The sequence below is a fragment of the Heterocephalus glaber genome, unplaced genomic scaffold (genome assembly GCF_053883595.1).
Source record: "Heterocephalus glaber isolate CG9 unplaced genomic scaffold, H.glaber_assembly_v1.0 deba00001457, whole genome shotgun sequence".
Classification (NCBI taxonomy): domain Eukaryota; kingdom Metazoa; phylum Chordata; class Mammalia; order Rodentia; family Bathyergidae; genus Heterocephalus; species Heterocephalus glaber.
Genome location: NW_028258305.1, coordinates 28,428,891 through 28,447,822, shown reverse-complemented (window position 1 = coordinate 28,447,822; position 18,932 = coordinate 28,428,891). Strand labels below are relative to the sequence as shown.

Here is an 18,932-nt window from a genome sequence, read left to right as displayed (position 1 = left end):
AACCTAACAAATATTTTTTTGCAAGCTTGTTAAGAGAGATTGTCCTTGAGATATCTGGGAAGAAGACATAATACCCATGTCTATCATAATTTGCACTTGGGCTCTTCCATTTGTAATGAAAACACCAGATAATAAGGTACAGGGCTCTACTTGAGCTGCTGAGAATATGCAATGAAACTGAGTTCTCATGTAAAGTTATTTCCTGTCTCTCTCCTGGGCACCTAGCATAACTCCTCTTACATACTTAATTAATGCCTTCTGACAAAGACAGTCTGTCTCAATTTCACAGTCAGACAGCTTTCAGAGCACCTCCATGGATGTTATGCCATCTGATGTTCCCAACAGTTCTGAGGTGGGAGCTGAGTGGGTACAGCTTCTTTTAGCTTCATTTTCTCAGGGGAGGAAACGGAAGCTCCTTAGGGTCAGGTGGAGTGTGAGTACAGGATCAGAATTCATATCTTATGATTCCTAGTGTCTAGGTCCTCATGCTGTGGCTCATTTCCAGGACCCTTCATCCACCTGGAAGATATTACCCCATGGCGTGAACCTGGTAACCCAGCTACATTACCTGACTCCACAAGCTGCTGTGAACGAATTACACAAACAGACTTTTTAGCTGATGAAGCTATACAAATGTAGTTACTATTGAAACAATGTGTTAAATACAAATGCTCTACTCTCATGAAACAACCATTAATCACGGATGTCTTAGTGGAAGCATGTGTTGGATATTTCAAAGCTATACTAATTCAGAATATTTAGAAGTTTTTAGCGAGAGGAGTTGGGAGAAAAATCCAGGGCACTAAGGAGAGGAGATGTGGAAAGAAGTGACAGAAAGCAGCAGGTGCTAAAGAAAGGGAAAACACAAAATAATTCAAAGGTGTTATTTGAAGTGGGGGCCAAGGAAAAATAACACCTTTTCAGTTCTGAAGACTGGATCTACCCAGGTAAGTCTGTACCGAGAGAACTAGAGGCTTAATTGTAACTTCCAAAAATTAGTGATGCAAAAAGTCAAACCACCCTGTTAAAATGTTGACCCATGTCCACAGATAAAGACTGAATTCCATGACTTCATAACCTGTTTTATTTTCTTCTCAACAATGGTCATCTTCATTGCTATCTGAACATTTACCATAGTTTTGTTAGGTACCAGTCTCCTCCCCCTGGCATGTGCACTCCGTGGGATTATAGAGACCATCTGCCTGCATATCTCTCCATCTCCACCATGCAGAACATTACTGACTGTACGGTCAGTACTTGTGAGATGTTTGTAGAATAAATGGATGAAAAAGGATTTAGGATGGCTGTGAAGCTTGCGCCTTGCCACTGTATCATACTACTCCTCTTAAAATATTTTTAAATGGTATACAATTCAGTTTGAATGTTTTTATCACTAGGGTAGAGGGAAAACTACCAGATTATCTGATGAACAAGAATGTCACCCTGCTTGGGCTTTCTAGTTAGCTATGGGCACTGTCTGTCAGAACACAGTGTTTTATGCTGGATATATCTTGTCACTAATATTCCAGTGTAGGTTCAGCTCAGGGGTAGAAGCTGAGCATTCTTACTCTCAGGACAAGTATACTTGATATGGGACAAGTTATTGACGTTGGGCTGTCATGTTGTTTGCCCTTTCTCCCTAAATGCACACACTATAGCACAGACTGTAGCACCTCCTATGACTCCAGGGCGACTTCCTACCAAGTGTTGACCCCTCTGCCTCAAGCCTCCATTTAGCAACTGAGACCAAGACCCCTAGTTTGACAAGCGAGCTAGATTTGAAGCTCTGTTTGCCATGTTTCAGGCATCTAAAGCCTCACTATACATAGAATCTTTTGCAACTATAACTCAGGGCTGATAAGCTATGATTAGTCCTCTGCTGATCCTATTTGAAGATTCTATTAGGGATCATTTTAGTTTGGAACTACAGCAAGTCTCTGATTTTTGTCTCAACCCACGATTTTTTATAATGATAACCTAATAATAGCTTGCAATTTATGAAAAACTTTACCAAAAAGCCTCCTGGGCTCTGGGGGTGGGGGGAGAGAAACAAAACACATAATTTCCTGATTGTAAATAATAGAACTAAAATAAACTATCTTCTTATGCATAAAATATAGAATTTATAGTTCCTGAGCTAAATGAAGATTATCAAATAATGTCAGTAAATCTATTAATTTAGCAGTTTTGGATCATATTTTGGAAAAAGGGGCTGAATAATGCAAGACATTTTTTTTGGATTTGAATCCCCCTTTTAGAAAGAAGCACAGTATACACAAGCATTACACAGCTTACATTTCATTCCTGAGAAAAGGCAGGATGTGAGGGCTGTCTGCTGAGGAGCAAGGATGGCAGTCCAACTGGCATCATGCATAAATGCCAAGCACTATGACTTCATATGTATAATACGCACTATCCCAAATAGATATTAAAGTGCTTTTATAGCCACATGTAAGATTTGCCTCTTAAATTGAGTTAGCATTTTATTTGCTCTCTCTTCTAAAAATATCAATGGGCTTAAATTCATTATGTTGCTCATGCAGTGCCCATGACTTGGTGATTAAATTATTCTTCCTTATAGCCCAAATGTTCTACTTTTAAATTCAATAGCAATGTGTAAGGCAATCATACCAGTGGCTTGTGATTCACACACTCTGGGGTCTGCACTATATTCTAATAGCTCTGATGGATTTGTACCGATCAGAGGTCAACAACTAATATCTGTAGGCCTACAGAAGAGAGAAAGAGCCTAAACTATGAAAATTGCTCCTTAGCAGTGTGTTGTGATCAACTTAGCAGAACGGGTCAAGTACATTTAGTATTTATACATCATTAGACATGGGATATTACCCTAAGATTCACTAGTTCTAGTTCAAAGTGTCACTGTGCACATAATTTTTTCTTTCAGAAATTTGTAATATATGAGCCAGGACTATTATTAGGAATGTTTTAAAAGATGTACAAACCCATATATACACAAAGCAAAGAAGGTCAAAGCTATCTCATACTTTTTGTTTGCAAGTATCTATAGAGATTTTGAGATGAAAAAATAAAAGTAGAAATATCTGGTCAATCCTTACATTATATGAGTACAATTACTATTATACAGAGAACCCATGACAGTTGTATGTTAAGACCAGTTCTTGTGAAATATTCAGAAAAAACAGATCTACAGAGTCAGAAAATACATAAGTGGTTGCATGAGGCTAGAGAAGGAAATGAGAATTACCTGGAAATGGCCATGAAGGAGTTCATTAGGGTGATGAAATGTTTAAAACTGCATTAGGGTAATGAGTAGCATAACTCAGTGAATTTACTAAAAACCACTACATGCTACATTTCAAATGGGTGAATTTTACGGTATGTATGCTATGTCTCAATAAAGCTGCTATAAAATGCAGAATGAGTCAGTATTTAAAAGTACAGATTAAGAGATGCATAGAGGGAGAGAGGGGAGGGAAAGGGGATGAAAAAAGAAATTAAGATGTGTTATGTACATGCACTAACTGAACATGAGAAATGTAATCATTATTTACCACAAATATGTACTAATAAAAATGAATTAATTAATATGTACAAAAATGGAATATTATAGAAAAGGGAGAAGTCTAACTATCATTATTTAGAGGTGACCTGATCTTTTACAGAGAAGACCCAAAAAGTTCCATCAAAAGACTCCTAGAACAAAAACCAAATTTGACAACACGGAAGGGAACAACATCAACACATGAAAAGCAACAGTGTTCCTGTACACCAATAATGGATCCACTGAGAAAGAAACTAGGAAACAATACTATTCATAACAGCCTCAAGAAAGATGAAATACTTAAGATTTAACCTAACCAAGGAAGTGAAAGACCTCTAGAATGAAAATTACAGTACTCTGAAAAGAGATCAAAGAGGACATTAGAAAATGGAAAAATATCCCTTGATTCTGGATAGGCAGAACACATACTGTTAAAATGACCATACTGTCAAAACTGACAAACAGATTTAATGCAATCCCAATCAAAATATCAACAGCATGCCTCAGAAAAGTAGAAAAAAACCCTAAAATTTATACAGTACCAGAAGAGACCCAGCATAGCAAAAGCAATCTTAGGTAACAAGAGCAAAGCAAGAGGCAGCACAATCCTGGATTTTAGATAATATTACAAAGCTACAGTGATAAAAACAGCATGATACTGGCACAAAAACAAACAAGAAAATTAATAGAACAGAATAGAGGATGCAGAAATAACTCCAGGCACATTCAGTCATCTGGTCTTTGACAAATGGGCAAAATCACATGCTGGAGAAAAGACAGCCTCTTCCAAAAAAGGTGCTGAAAAAACCATTCACACACATGCAAAGGATTGAACATAGTCATATATCTATCACAATGTACTAAAATAGAAATGAATCAAGGAGCTGGATATTAAAACAGAAACAATGTGCTAGAAGATAAAAACAGGTAAAACTCTTGAAGACAGAGGCATATGCAAAGGCTTTCTGAACAGAACCCCAGTGGCACAAGAAATAACATCTAGAATTTACAAATGGGATTATATCAAATTAAAAAGCTTCAGCACAGCCAAAGGGGGAAAAAACAACTGAGCAAAGAGACAAAATGCAGAAAGGGAAAATATTTTTTCAGCTACTCCTCAGACGGGGGGCTAGTATCTAACATATGTATAGAACTCAAAAAATTTAGGCTCCTCAAAATAAAAGACCCAATCAAAAATGGGAAATTGAAATGAATAGAAACCTCTCAGAGGAAGAAGTATAATGGTCAATAAATACATGAGAAAATGTTCAATGCTTCTAGGCATTAGAGAAATGCAAATTGAAACAACACGAAGATTCTATCTTACTCCAAAAAGAATGGGTAGCATCAGGATATCAGATAATAACAAATGCTCATGAAGCTGTAGGGGAAAAGGAACCCTTCTCCAGTGCTGGTAGGAATGTAAACAAGTACAACACTCTGGAAAGCAGTATGGAGATTTCTTCAAAAACTAAAAATAGAAATTCCATTCGACCCACATATTCCCCTTCTAGTTATCTTCCTGAAGGAGCTAAAGGCTCATATCATAGTGATATATGAATACCCATGCTATTAGCAGGACAACTCAGAAGAATGAAATCTTGGAAGAGGCCCAGGTGCCCATTAACAGATGACCAGATAAAGAAAATGTGGTATTCATATACAAAGGAACACAATTCTGCCATAGAAAGAAAGTCATCTGTAGGAAAATGGATGCACCCTGAGACCATTATGTTACATGAAATAACTCAGACACACAAGCTTAAATATTGCATGGTTCCTCTTATATGAGAAACCCCAAATAAAAATAATTTAAAGATCAAAATAAAGGATGCATAATAGGGATGAGGGAGACAGGGCTTTTGTAAATGGGAAAGGGGTCTTGAGATGGAAGGAAGGGGCAGTAGTAGAAGGGAAAGAAAGAAGTAAAATGTCTTATGTACATGTATCAACCCCCACGATGAATGTAATCACTAAGTATGCAAACATGTATTAATACAAAATTTTAAAACTAAAACAGTGAAAAAAATAAGAGAACTGAGAAGTGACCCTTGAAATTTCTCATTTTCCTTACATTGCTATTATTTTTACAGTCCTGAGGATTGAACTCAGGGCCTTCTCATCGGGCTACATCCATGGTACATTTTCAAATGTTTTATTTGGGACAAGGTTTCACTAAGTTGCGCAGGCTAGGCTAGAACTTGGGATCCTTCTGTCTCAGACTCCCAGAGTGTTGGGAGTTCAGCTGAGTGGCATTACACCTGGCTCTGATCATCTAATTTTCAAATGTGAAAGGGAAAAGTAAAATCATCAACTCAGCATTATTTGTAAGTCATTCCTTAGAGACCTACACTCTTATTAATCTCCACGGAGGAAAACGTCATAATGCTTTTGCTATATATGACTCATTTCCTTAGAAATGCACCCTAATTCTGAAAAGGGGAAATTTGCATTCATTCACATAACACATGCATAATGTCAACCCTTCAAGACAAAGCACATACACATGCGCGCGCGCGCGCGCACACACACACACACACACACGTACACATGCAGATATTCAGCATTATGTTTCTGCCACATGTTCTTGCTTTGGATGGCCTAGAGCAGTGGCGGCAAACCTATGGCACAAGTGCCGCTGCAGGCTGTTTCTATCATTGAAAGCTCTAAAATGTTCGCCGTCACTGGCCTAGACGATGTGATAAGTCCCAGAAAGAATATGATAAAATATTTTTAGCTCCTTTCTCTTATGTGGTGTTTGTTATGGGCCTGAGTGAGTGAAGCTGGCTGGTGTGAGTTTGAGGCATTAATCCAAAGACTCTGCAAGTCTTCAGACTGAGCATGACACATGCTGAGTGTCCCTGCTCCCTGGACCATTTTCTGGTAGATGACATCATTGTCACCATCCTAGCCCCACTCCAGCCTTGTGCTTAAGATCAGGTGCCAATGTGGCTCTGCTCTTTGAGAAAAAATAAATCAAAGATTGCAACTGCCAATAAGGAAAACTTAAGTATTACAAAGTCTTCTTTTGAGAAATAATAAAGGATGCAAATAGTTTTGAAACAGATCTTTCCCCAGTTCTTACAAATGCTTCAGGCCAGCTGCACATAGCCTATTCTGCAGTGTTTTTGGTACAGGCTAACAGGCAGTTCTTGTGCCATTTATAGAGCAAATCTTGTGAAATCTGGTGTCTAGCCTGCCTTGCTTCACTCTCTCCTTGTATATTCTTGATTTTTTGGACTTCCTTCAACTCTAATGACATCACCTATCCTTGGGCAAGTGTGCTAGCAAGTACAGAGCTTTTCCCTTGAGGCAGGTCCTTGCTGAGGAGCTTCTTCTGCTGGAAAACCATTTGTGTCACCTGGTGTTGCTCCTCTGGCACTGTCCCTGTGTGGCCTTGCCCTCAAGCTTGACTGCAGATCTGAGGGCCCATTTTTAGAAGTTCTGACCTTTCATGGTAGCAAAGAAAATGGTTGCTTATTAGAGTGCTTGGAAACAAAATATACCTGCCCTTTAGGCTTCTCTTGGGGGGGAGTCACACCATAACCACCGAGAAATCTTGGCTCAGGCTAAAGTAATTCTGTTTCCACTTCCATTTTACTGATGTGAAATGTTAATCACCTAATTAAATGTGCACACACACTGCAGAGATGGCTCTTCTTGAACACTGTGGCTCTCTGACTTGAAATGCTAAGAGGATAAAGCTCATGGAGAGACAGTGCAATTATAGGAAGCAACTGCAATGGGAATGCCTGCTTTGCTAGAATGGAACAGCAGTGAAGATGGGCCGAGAATTTACCTGCTTGTCTGTTTTTCAATTGTTGTGACACACTTCAGCTAAATACCACAGCAGGCCTAAGTCCATTCATTAGTTCATTGAAATAGAAGGGGAAAGAGATCTTATGTTTTTTGAGTGTCTACTACAGGCTCGACCCTATGCTGGGTACTTTATAAATGGACTGTCATGTAATCTTCACTACAACTCTGTGAGAAAGTTTCATGTTACATAACTCATGTTAAGAAACTAAGGCTTACAGGAGTTAGGCGATTTGCCTTCTGGTGTGTATCATACATATAGTAAGTGTCGACTGGAGGGCTGATTGAACACTGGTATACCTGACTCTAAAACTCATGTTCTTTTATATCCTCTTGGTGCATATTTATGAATACTTCCCTAAGAGGACACATGCAGTTTTTCTGAGACTGAGGCCATAACCATTGATCTACCTTAAGCCCTGCGCTGTCACCACTACACATATGTGAAGTGGGATGCTACAAATTGAGCCAATGTGATTTCCTGCTGCTCTTCAAAGGAGATCAGACGACTCTGAATTCAGAATGACCAGCATAATTTTCCACTGAGAACTATATTTGCGTGAAGTTCTGTGACATTCCATCTTGGCCCTACTTCTAACCAAGAGGTAGACTTGTGTTTACTGATGAGGCTATGGAGAGTAATCTTCAGTGATCCCACTTTCATCTTCCTGCTTCTGCTCAGAGACCAGAGTACTGGAACTTCATTTCCAGAGCTGCCAGTGAGCCTTTGCAGAACGTGACAATGGGAGAGCATCCTTCCTTGGACCCCTCTCAGCACCTGGGCAGCAGAGCATCCTGGGTAGTTGGTCCAGGCCTAAAATCCCCATGCCTCCCATTGTGCTCACACCTTTTAGTAGCACATGGCTGTGGCGAAGAACATTGCCTTGGCATTCTGGGTTTTTTTTTTTTTTTTGGCAGATACATCAGAGCTAAATATCTGAGTTCCTAGTGTTTAAATTTTTACATTTTGAAAAAGAGCTTATGGGCATAGAAGTGAGCCTTTGTTAATTTCTGAAGTTTTTGAAGCATGAATTCTACTAGCTGTTTTTGATGCTGACTGGACTAATAGAAGCCTGAGCTCAGTGAGCTTGAATGTAACCCCCAAGTTTCATGCTTTAAAAGTGGAAAGTACTAAAATTGAGGCAAAGAGAAAACTGAGCAATTTCCAAAAAATTGTAAGGCATATGAGAAAGAGTGTATGTGATATTTTAAAAAGATATCCAAGGTAGCATAACAGAGTGGCTAAGTAAAAGATTATAAAAAATGAGAGATAATATGGGTACACAAGTAAGTATCTATATAAATTGGACTAAATGTGGGCAAATCATCTATTCCCTATGGGTTAACTTCCTCAGGCAGCATGAGGATCCTGATCCACACCTGAAAACAAAATCTAGAATGGCCTTTGGACAGGGACAACCTTTCTGTGTCCATACAGGTGGTGCCCCGTAAATCTCAGGAGTGTCATTCAGAGGACAGTGCCTCCTTGAGACGTAATATACAGTCATAAGAGTTATTTAGGGTCCACTGAGAAATCAAGCAACAGGACATGGTAAATTGGAAAGTACTTGCTACTTATGTGTTTCATACAGTACGGTATCTTAGTTTTGAGAGTTAACAGAAGCCAGGATTTAAAAGCTGAAAAATGTAAGCCATTAATTGCTCATACATTTTTCGTTACAAAAATAACAATATTTTCTAGCACAATGTTGAACAAGCAGATAAATTTCATTTTCAGGAGAAGGATTTAAAGGGCCCCCCAATAAAGGTAAATAAAGGTTGGGAGAAAGCTAAGTCATTTTATATCACTCAATGATATTACCCAAATAAGATAACAGATAATGTAAATACAGTGCTTTTGCCAACCACACATTGGAGCTTTATGGTAAATTAAAAAAATTTCTTCCTCTGCCCATGCAACTTTCCCATTTATCCTTATTTCCTGATGGGTTACATTCCTTTTGTAGAGTTGATTTCTCTCTTTTAGAGTTGATAATTATAGTTTTTAGTTGGCAAAGTGTTCTAAGATTGGCAATAGTACTTCATCCTCTTATCGATTTTGGTTGACTTGCCAAGTAGTATAATACCCATTATACAGGCAGGAAAACTGAGGCTCAGAGAGTTAAGAAACTAATTAGAGGCAGTGAGTGGGTGATGGTTAGAAGTCTGAGTTCAGTTGCTAAGCTCTTATCATCACACCCTTTGGTCATATTGGCCCTGAAGAAGGACAGCATGGTGAGCAGCAGGCATAACTAACTTACATCAGATTTTCTCTATGCTCTTTAGAAGTTTGTAAATTATGTAACATAAAAATAACATAAATTTTCCTTGAAATAAGGTTTTGTTTTTAAAATGCTTTATATACAGAATGGAACAAAACAAAACAAAACCTTTTGAATTGCCTGTTTCCTTTCCCTTCATCCCTTAAAATCTTGAGGGGAAAATAATTCCTACTTGACAGATTTCAAAAGATAAAGAAACAGTCAAAACACTGGAAAGAAACAGAAATTCTTCCAATGCCAGGGGCTAAGGGATGCCTTAGACCATTCAATTTCTAAATTGTTTTCACCTCATACTAAGCAACTGGGAGGAAGTTCCAGGGGTAATAGGTAAGTTTCAGGTTCAAATCACATAATGACGTCCGGAGAAAAACTGAGGCAAAATTTCAGGAGGCAAAAATATTCCCACTTCCTCAACATCTAATAATGTTTTTCATAATTATTAAAGAAGAATATTTCTTTCCATTTGGATTGAAAAGGTTCAGGAAATGAGGGAAAATTCATATTCTGAACTGGAATGTCTTGGTCCAATATATCCAAGTTTAACCTAAGTAATTGTAAGCTAAAATGATGTTCAATTACAGGTGTTTCCTCATTTCTAACAGGCTACATTCCCAATGTTCCTTCTTAGACTTTTCCCCTTTGAATTTTGCTCCTGTTTTCCCATAGAAACAACATGAGATACAACATAATTATGTACTTTGTGCTACAGCAACATTAGATGTACTAGTTCACAGAACATAAATGAAGTTTTAAAAGCAGTGGCATGAGTTCTAGGCCTTAGAAGCAGAGATCGTAGGGGAGAAAAGAATGACAGAAAGGCAAAAAAATCTTATTGCTCATGACAATTCTCATCATACCCAAAATTATGAAAGAGGAAAATTGTATCTGGTCTGAGGTCCTCTCAGTGGTCTTAAGTTTTTATTTGCCCCTTAAAGCAATAAACCTCTCAGATATGTTCCATTCTTCAAGAATTAACCTCACTATATATATCTCCCTTAGTGATCAGGACTTTGATGCTTAGCTGTCCCTAGAAGGTGTTAGGAAGAAAGCAATCTTATTGAATCAACCTATACTAATCTGTAAATGACTAGTGTTTATATTATCTTATGTACACAACACATACACACATACACAAACACAACTACAGTACTCATGCATTAATTAAGCAAGATTCTAGATGGTAGGGATACAAAAACACAGAGAGTGAGAGAGATCAAGTGATGGAGAGAATGACAGTGACAGAGAGAGAAACAGTTTCTGCTCAGATGAAGCTTACATTTCAGGCGGAGGGGCTAAAGAATAATAACCACCAAAAATAAATAAACCACAAAATACAGCAAGTAATAAATATGCTACAAAAAGTAAAGTAAGGTAATATGGAAGAGCTGGCTGACCACTTCACATTTAGTGATTAGGAAAGGCCTCTTGGAAGGCGTAATTCAAGATGAAATACAGTTGAAGACAAGGAGCTGGTATTGTATAAAGGAAGGGGCAGAACACTTTAGACAGTGCAACCCTGGCAAAGGAATGAAAGTGTAGGGAAGGGCAGAAAGACACTAATGGGCAAAAGGACAGCAGGCAAGGAAAAGACTGGAATGGAATGTCAGAGAGGGGCCAAATCACATAGGTTGTAGTAAATTATGTTTCTGGAATTTATCCTAGAGGCCACTGGAAGATTGCAAGCAATAATATGGTCTGATTTACATCTTAAAATGATCTCCATCAGAAGCAAGGAGATGGACCAGAGGTCACCGCTGGGTCTGGGTGAGAGAGAACAGCTGCGTAACTATGATCATAGTTGAGGGAGAGCTAGGTGGGCCTCATCAATTGTGGTTTAGTGGAATGTTTGCAAGACTTAAAGATGGATTGACTGTGGGGAGAAGAAAAAAGGGACCAAAGAGTCCTGGGTGGATGATGATTCAATCTTCCTGAGAAAGGCAGGATCTGGAAAGGACAGATTTGGTTGAAGAATAAGATCACCGGGCAGTAGGAATTAACAGTTCTGTTTTGGACATGGCAATTTTGAGCTGCAAATTACATATTCATCACAGATACAAGGAAGGCAGTTGGTGTATGAATCTAGCTCAGGGAGAAAGCAGAGAGTGAAAATATGCAGTTGGGAATCATTGACATAGAGACGGCATTTCAGACATGGAGACTAAGTCTAGGGGGTTGATTGCAGATTGAGAAGAAGACAGGAGATCACGCTCTGGCTACATCAGTGAGTGCCTCCCTGTCTGAAGAGTATAATGACCACCTGACCAGCTAGAGAGGGGAAGATTTGTTCTGCCTGCAAACCATAAGGTTTTCCCCATAGATTTTTGAACAACATGGCCAAAGATACTTTTAACCACATATCTAGCATTTAATCCTGTGTTGAGGAGAGAGCACTAGCAGAGAAAAGTTTTCAAGGCCCATCTGGCCAACATAGTCTAAAAATCTGAGTTTCACCCAGAAACTTTACAGTTCATCAGACACTAGGCAGATGATCTTCTACTTTAGGAACAGTTCCAAGACATAAGCCTAGAGAAAAACCTGTGCCCTAGGGCCGATGCTGAGTAACGACAAGCTGTAAGTAAAGAGAATTAGTGGTTTTAATTCTTCTCCTTGTACCAACTCAGCTTTGTCATCCAGAAACAAGACTGTCATTTTACTTTAACATTTATGAGTCGGGGGATAGACTGACACAGGGCTGTGAACCAGCAGCCTTGAAGAATAAAATCAGAAGTATTATGTTCATCTAGAATCTTTTTCAATTTGCTTAGTAATTTGGGGGATGATTATTTATATAGATATGATTATCTGAGATCATTGTGAATATATTGATTTGGGAGACTGCTGCACAATTATTATTGCAGCAAATTACAGGAGCTCTCCTCATAAAAGAAAAAAAATCTGTGTCCTGATGGGAAGCATTTGTGGTAGTGTAGGCAAGCCATTTCTAAAATTAATGATTGTTTTTTTTCTCTCCAAACAGGCTTTCTTATGTCTTGATGGCTCTACCTGGATTTTGAGTTGGTTTTTAACTCCAAAGAAACATAATGATATCTCTTAGTAACACAAGAGACATACAAAGGCATTCTTGAAAACTGACGAATAGAAAAAGGAGTTGGGTTGGGTGTATTGGAGATGAAGCATTGTAAACTAAGAAACATATTCAAAAACAAAGACTCAATAAAAATTACAAAAGCATATTTTTATCCTCATGCAAATAAGAGATGTAATTGGCACAATGAACTGCTGCCTTTTTACAAAGGGAAGTAGACCCCCATATTTTCCTGCAACAACTTCAGATAGAAGTAATGGACAATGATGATCTTTAGTTTCTAAGCAAAACAGCATAAGATAGAAATATTTTAAATATTCCTCCTGTTTGGTTAATTTCTATAACTGTTGGGAAAAATCAAAGTAGTGATCAAATGTGGAGCTGTGGGAACACTGCCAGCCTCAACAGTCTGCTCTCCTCTGAGCACCAACAATCAGCTGGAAGAGGGGGGAATTCTGCTCAAGAGGCAGTGAGAAGAGCACCCTCTAAGCTCCTTACATCATCTCTTAACTGAGTTGGACACTCAAACCATGTTAATTAGGACCCCGTAGGTGTAAAGTAATTGGATAAAACCTTGTGTGTGGTTGATCAGCATAAAACTGTATGCTTCAGGGTTACTTGAGGTAACTACTGTAATTAATTTATTTTGGTCAGATCATCTTAAATTATTCAAAATAATCACCAATCATAAGAGCTGCTATTTCGTTCAGTCCTTTCTATGTCCCAGATGCTTTACTAGATGGATAACTTTATATTCCAATATTTTGTCCAATCTTATCATAATTCTGAATGTTAAATATGGTTGTCCCTATTTTACAAATAAAGACTGAAGCTCAGAGAGGTTAACTGTATTCACAGTCACTGGGATAATAAATATCTGCATGAAGAACAACTCATGAACACCAGTGAAAAGAAATATATTCACGCACCTTATAGCAACATTTAGATCAATGACAGACCACATATACAATGGTGGTCCCACAGAATCATGTAGCTTAGAGACATCATGGCCATCTTGGTTCATGGATGCATGCTCACTCATGTGCGCACAATGATGAGATCACCTTATGGTGTGTTTCTCAGAATGTATCAGCATCATTAAGTGATGTCTGAGCTGACATGACATAAACTTTATTTGCTTTCAGATTCAACCCAAAATCCAGAATTGGTAACTACAACAAGTTTTAGTAGAAATCATACCATCTAGATGAGCAGTGGCAAACCTATGGCACATGTGCCACAGAGGGCTGTTTGTTATCATTGAAAGCTCTAAAAGATTCGCCATCAGTGATCTAGACCAAGATTGGTAAATGTGGGAAATAGTAGTGGACACTATCATTAGGGCTATATTTGCTTCCAGTCCTGCCTTTTCTCCCTAAGAACTTGGCTTGGAGAGGGCTTGATAGGGAATGTGTGTCTTGTTGCTCAAATTTAAGGCTGTGTGTCTGTCAGGATGCCAGCTAGTATTGGGGAGCAGGTCTAGAATTTCAGTTATAGTAAGTCTTGATTTTACCAGAATCACTGGTGAGCTTAAAACACACACACACACACACACACACACACACACACACACACACACCCCTATACCCTCTGGGCTCTCTTCCTAAATCTCCCATGGGCTGGTGACAAGTCTCAGACATTCATTTTCAAGAAGTGAGAAAAGTGATTTGTGTTATCAAGAATTCTAATGCCCACCAAAATTAGAAAATCATTGCTATTAATATTTTGGGGTGATGTTTCACTCAGAATTCTTAGTAAACACAATGAACTACAGTCGTAGCGTAGAAGAAACATTAAGATTATAAGGAGTGCATGAAGGGGTGTCTATGAAACGTACATTTCATTTGATCTGCTCATTTTTGTTGCTATTTTTTCCTGCCCTGATCAACATCTACTTCCTAGTTGCTCTCCTTAATATGTAGATAAAGAGAATATTTTATCAAGTATCCAGTAAATATGTTTTTATCAGTTACCTGAATGAATGCAGAGTTTTGTGGATATTATCCAAACCTCACCAAATGTATAAAAGACAACTTTCCTTCTTGAAAAAGATTCTGTGTTTTGTTTTATGTTTGAAAGTGCTCACTCTAAGGGGAAACTCTTCGGAAAATCTGTCCCTCAAACTGATTTGCTCTCTCCATGCAGGCAGGCCGTGGAGACTCTAGGAGTGTGTTCCTGTCAACAAAACGAGGCTGACCAGTTTTATAACTATGAGAAGTGCCATTTTTTTGACAATGCACTTGAGCAATGACCATTATTTATACCTCTAAGCCAGTGACTGCAAACTCTTTAGAGCTTTCAATGATAACAACAGCCTGCTGTGGCATGCATTCCATAAGCTTTCCACTATAGCTCTAGGCTCTCAGCCTTCACAAGCCTGGTTTATTATGGCAGCACTTACGATTGAAGGAAAGAAAGGGTCAAGAGGAAATGAACCTCTCCTGGAGAGGTTCATGAATCCTCCTGGAGGATTTCTACATGAATGCATCCTGTACCTGGCACTGAAGTTCCCAGTGCGACGAACACAACAGCAGTCACGGAGTCTTTTAGGCCAATGGTGCAGCCAAAGTGGGAAGCCAGGTCTCCAATGAAAGCTGTCAGTAGGCCAATCATGAGAATGGAGACAATGAAACATGCCCAGCCATTCCAGTATTCTGTAGGGGGTACGAAGGCAAACAGGACCTTCCAGAAGACAGTCAGAAAGTGCATCACATAATCAAAACAGGAGGGCAACTTCTCCTCCCCACATTCATCGTCGTCATCATCTTCCCCTGGAGAGAGAGAAAGGAATGAAACACATTTCATTACAGCCATGCTACAACAATCTTCCTCCCTGCCAATCTCCTTCGGAGAGATAGGAAGCCATCAGAAGTGGGAGAAGCTCAGGGTTTCCCAAGAAACAATCTTAATGAACCACTGATTTAGGTATCCAAATGCCAAAACATACCCCACTCAGGTCTTCTACCATGCAACCAATAACCTTTTCAATCATATAACTGCCAATGAGATTTGTCACTTTAGAGTAAAGAGGATTTCTTCCCCAAAATTAGAAAGCTAAAAAAGCCTCCTTGGAAGACAACTAACTGTGATCAGAGTTCTGCCAGATTCTTTTTTCCAGTTTGAGGTCCAACTCTGGAGATTAATAGTTACATAAACAACGTCTTTAATCACATTTATGGACCTTGTGTATTACTCCAACTTTATCCCCGTAACTATTTCAAACTCAAACTTTGTCCTAGCTAAAAAATTCTCATTGTTCAAACAACATGCATGTTCTCCCACTTTTGTCCTTTAGTGATATGAGCTTGGTATGTTTTAATCCCGCTATCCTCATTGTTCCTCAATTGTCTTTTGGAATTCACTCCCCTGAAACTCTCTCTGACCTCCCACCAAGCCAACCATGGCTAGGAACACCCTCAAAGCTTCCATAGACCCCAGTATGTGAAAGTCTGGATCAGTGGTTCTCAAAGTGCCTTCCCCGAGCCAGCAACAGAAACCTGCTAGAAATGTTAATTCTCAGCTTTGCTGAATCAGGAACTTGGGGGAGCATATGCCACAAGATATCTGGGCTTGAATAGCCCCTCCACACGATGCTATGCATGCTCAAGTTTGAGAACTGCTGCTTTATCTAAATTGTACTTTCCTCTCTTCTCCAGTTAACCTTGGACCTACCATTCATTTTTATGTCCCTTGTGTTTGGTACCATATCCATCTCTAAGATGGCTTATTAGCTCTTAGATGGCTAATGAAGAAATGCATGCCTGAATTTCTGATTTTATATCACGATGCAATTACATAATATACACACATAGATCACAATTCTCCCACTGAAGTCATACTACCACAAGCTTGCTATTTAAAGAGTCTAGGAAATTAGTAATGATATTCTAAAATACAGATTTCATATATAATGTGAAAATAATACCCATTCACACCTTTAAAATTAGGACCTTGAATGTCAACTTTTTTTAGAGTGATAGCAAATGTATATTCATGTGTTTTGTGCTGATTTTGAAAAGAACTTCTTGAAGACTTTGTTCACCTTCATCTCCGAGGATCTACTCTACTTTGTGCAACTTGCAGTAAGTGGGGCTGTCAACTCTCTAATCTAACTCTGTCACCCCAGATTGCCAGCATGGAGCACATGTGTATGATTTTTGTGATACAGTCCATGGTGTGACCATCTGGTAGAAAGCATGGAAAGTAGGAGAGCCTTGAGCAACACATGCTTCTCATAAGAGATGAAAAGAGGAATGACTTGTCATCTTACAGGAAGACAGAAGTGACAATGACCTGCTCTTCCATGAGCACATGATTGAATTATTTTGTTAACTGACTTTGGGGAGTTCTGGTAAAAGAGCTTCATCTCTGACTTTGGGAAGTCTCCAATAAACTTTTGGGAGAAAGCTCAAATAGGTATGTAAAATTACTTTTGGGGACTACTTAGGTAGAGAACTTAAGTCAGGTCAGCTCAATGAAATGTGTATGGGTAAAAAAAGCATTGTTGACCATTTATGCAGGCTTCCAGTGCATGGTTAGTACACATTACTAATTACCTTGACTGTTAAGGGCTGCATTATGTCTCTCCCTAATTCATATGTTGAAGCTCTAACTTGAAATGCCTTAGCATGTGACCTTAGGCGGAGGATAGGGCCTTTAAAGAGGCAATTAAATTAAAATGAGACTCTTGGGATGAGTCCCAATCCAATATTATTGGTGTACTTATCAGAAGAGGAAATTGGGACACATAGGCACTAGGAATGTGTGTGCATAGATGAATGACCAGGTAGAGACGCAGCAAAAACACAGACATTTGCAAGCCAAGGAGAGAGGCGTTAGGGGAAACCAAATCGTCCAACACCTTGATCTTGTACTTCTAGTCTACAGCACTGTGAGGAAATAAGTTTTTCTTATTTAAGCCACCCAGGCTGTGGCATTTTATTATGGCAGCCCTGGTGAATTAACATAGCAATGCTTTGGATGCCTCCTATGTCATGACATTTAAATTTAGACATATGTATCAAAATGTCACTCTGTACCCTATAAATATGTACAATTACTATGCACCAAGTAAAAACAGAATTAAAAATTAAAAACACAGAAGTACAGTATCTGTTCAGTGTTTCTATTACCTCCTTGTCTCTTGTTTCCTTATACATTTCCTTTTTTTTCCTTCTTTACCTTTTCTTCCCATTTCTCTTTTACCCTATACTTTAGCTACAGGTATAACTTGTGTGAGAGCTACAGTTTTGGGGACTTATGTGATGCGGGGCAGAAAGGAATCATGTTAATTCTTTCCCTATTGCTTCTCCCCATTCTTCACTCCAAAAGAGGGTGCACATACCCAGCAAAACTCAAAAAAGCACTAGTTTCTAATTATATTTATTTTGTGACTGATTCTTTTACATTTGTATTTGTGAACATTTTATAATTTCTCTGGTTATCTCATTAAAATGTTTCAAAAACAGTGAATTTTAATCAATCATTCACAGGAAAAGACTATTCTGTCCCTGACTGCAAAATTACTTAATTTTGGGTGACAGTCTTATATTCTGAAGATGAATAAGAAAACAGATAACGGAGCTTCTCAGAAGAAATGACATTTAGAAATTGAGAGTAGATATTATATTTGTTTTCAAGATGGAAATAATAACACCTTTCCCATGAGGGCAGTGCAGGGGAATAATCAGATCATCTCTGTGAAGTACTGAGGATGTTTCAAGGTAATGATTATCATGGTAGTTATTATTTTCCTCCACTAATGATTGCTACTGTGCTTCCTCATCATTGTTTAATTACTTAGTCAACATGCTGGGTCCTAAGTTACATTTTAAGTTTTTAAAAACAAAATTTAATCTTACCCTTTGAAATTAAGATGTGTTAATTCAAAAGTTGTGTGCATGTGTGTGTGTGTGTGTGTGTGTGTGTGTGTATTAGAGAGGGGGATCCTTCAGTAGGTTTTCTGGTATTACAAGGAATCTTAAATGTTTTAATGGGAGATCTATGTGTTTTATAGCATTTGAAAGTAGAAGTGGCTTGCCATTCTTTTTCTTGGGATCTCTATTGAACTTTTAATCTTTGGCTGAGATGTCATTTAAATATTAAAAATGACCATTCACTGTCATGCATAATGCACAATTACCCTGTTTTGGGGGAAGGACAAAGAAATATAATTTTCCATCACCATCAGACTCTATTTTATAGACTGATTTTGGAAAGAGCAGTGAAACATTTAAAATATAAAACAAAGAATAAAACAAAT

General features: G+C 38.4%; 1 protein-coding gene across 24 annotated transcripts in view; it reads right to left on the bottom strand.

The window, feature by feature from the left end:
- Slc8a1 (solute carrier family 8 member A1) overlaps positions 1–18,932 on the bottom strand; it is a 386,292-nt gene that overhangs the window by 25,092 nt on the left and 342,268 nt on the right. For all 24 annotated transcript variants that reach the window (XR_015452990.1, XR_015452991.1, XM_087216097.1 and 21 more), the window contains one exon: positions 15,166–15,441. Coding sequence is in view for 22 of the 24 variants with exons in the window: in XM_087216097.1 (XP_087072223.1) it covers positions 15,166–15,441 (276 nt within the window). In the remaining 2 variants the exon portion in view is untranslated. The remainder of the gene's footprint in view (positions 1–15,165; positions 15,442–18,932) is intronic.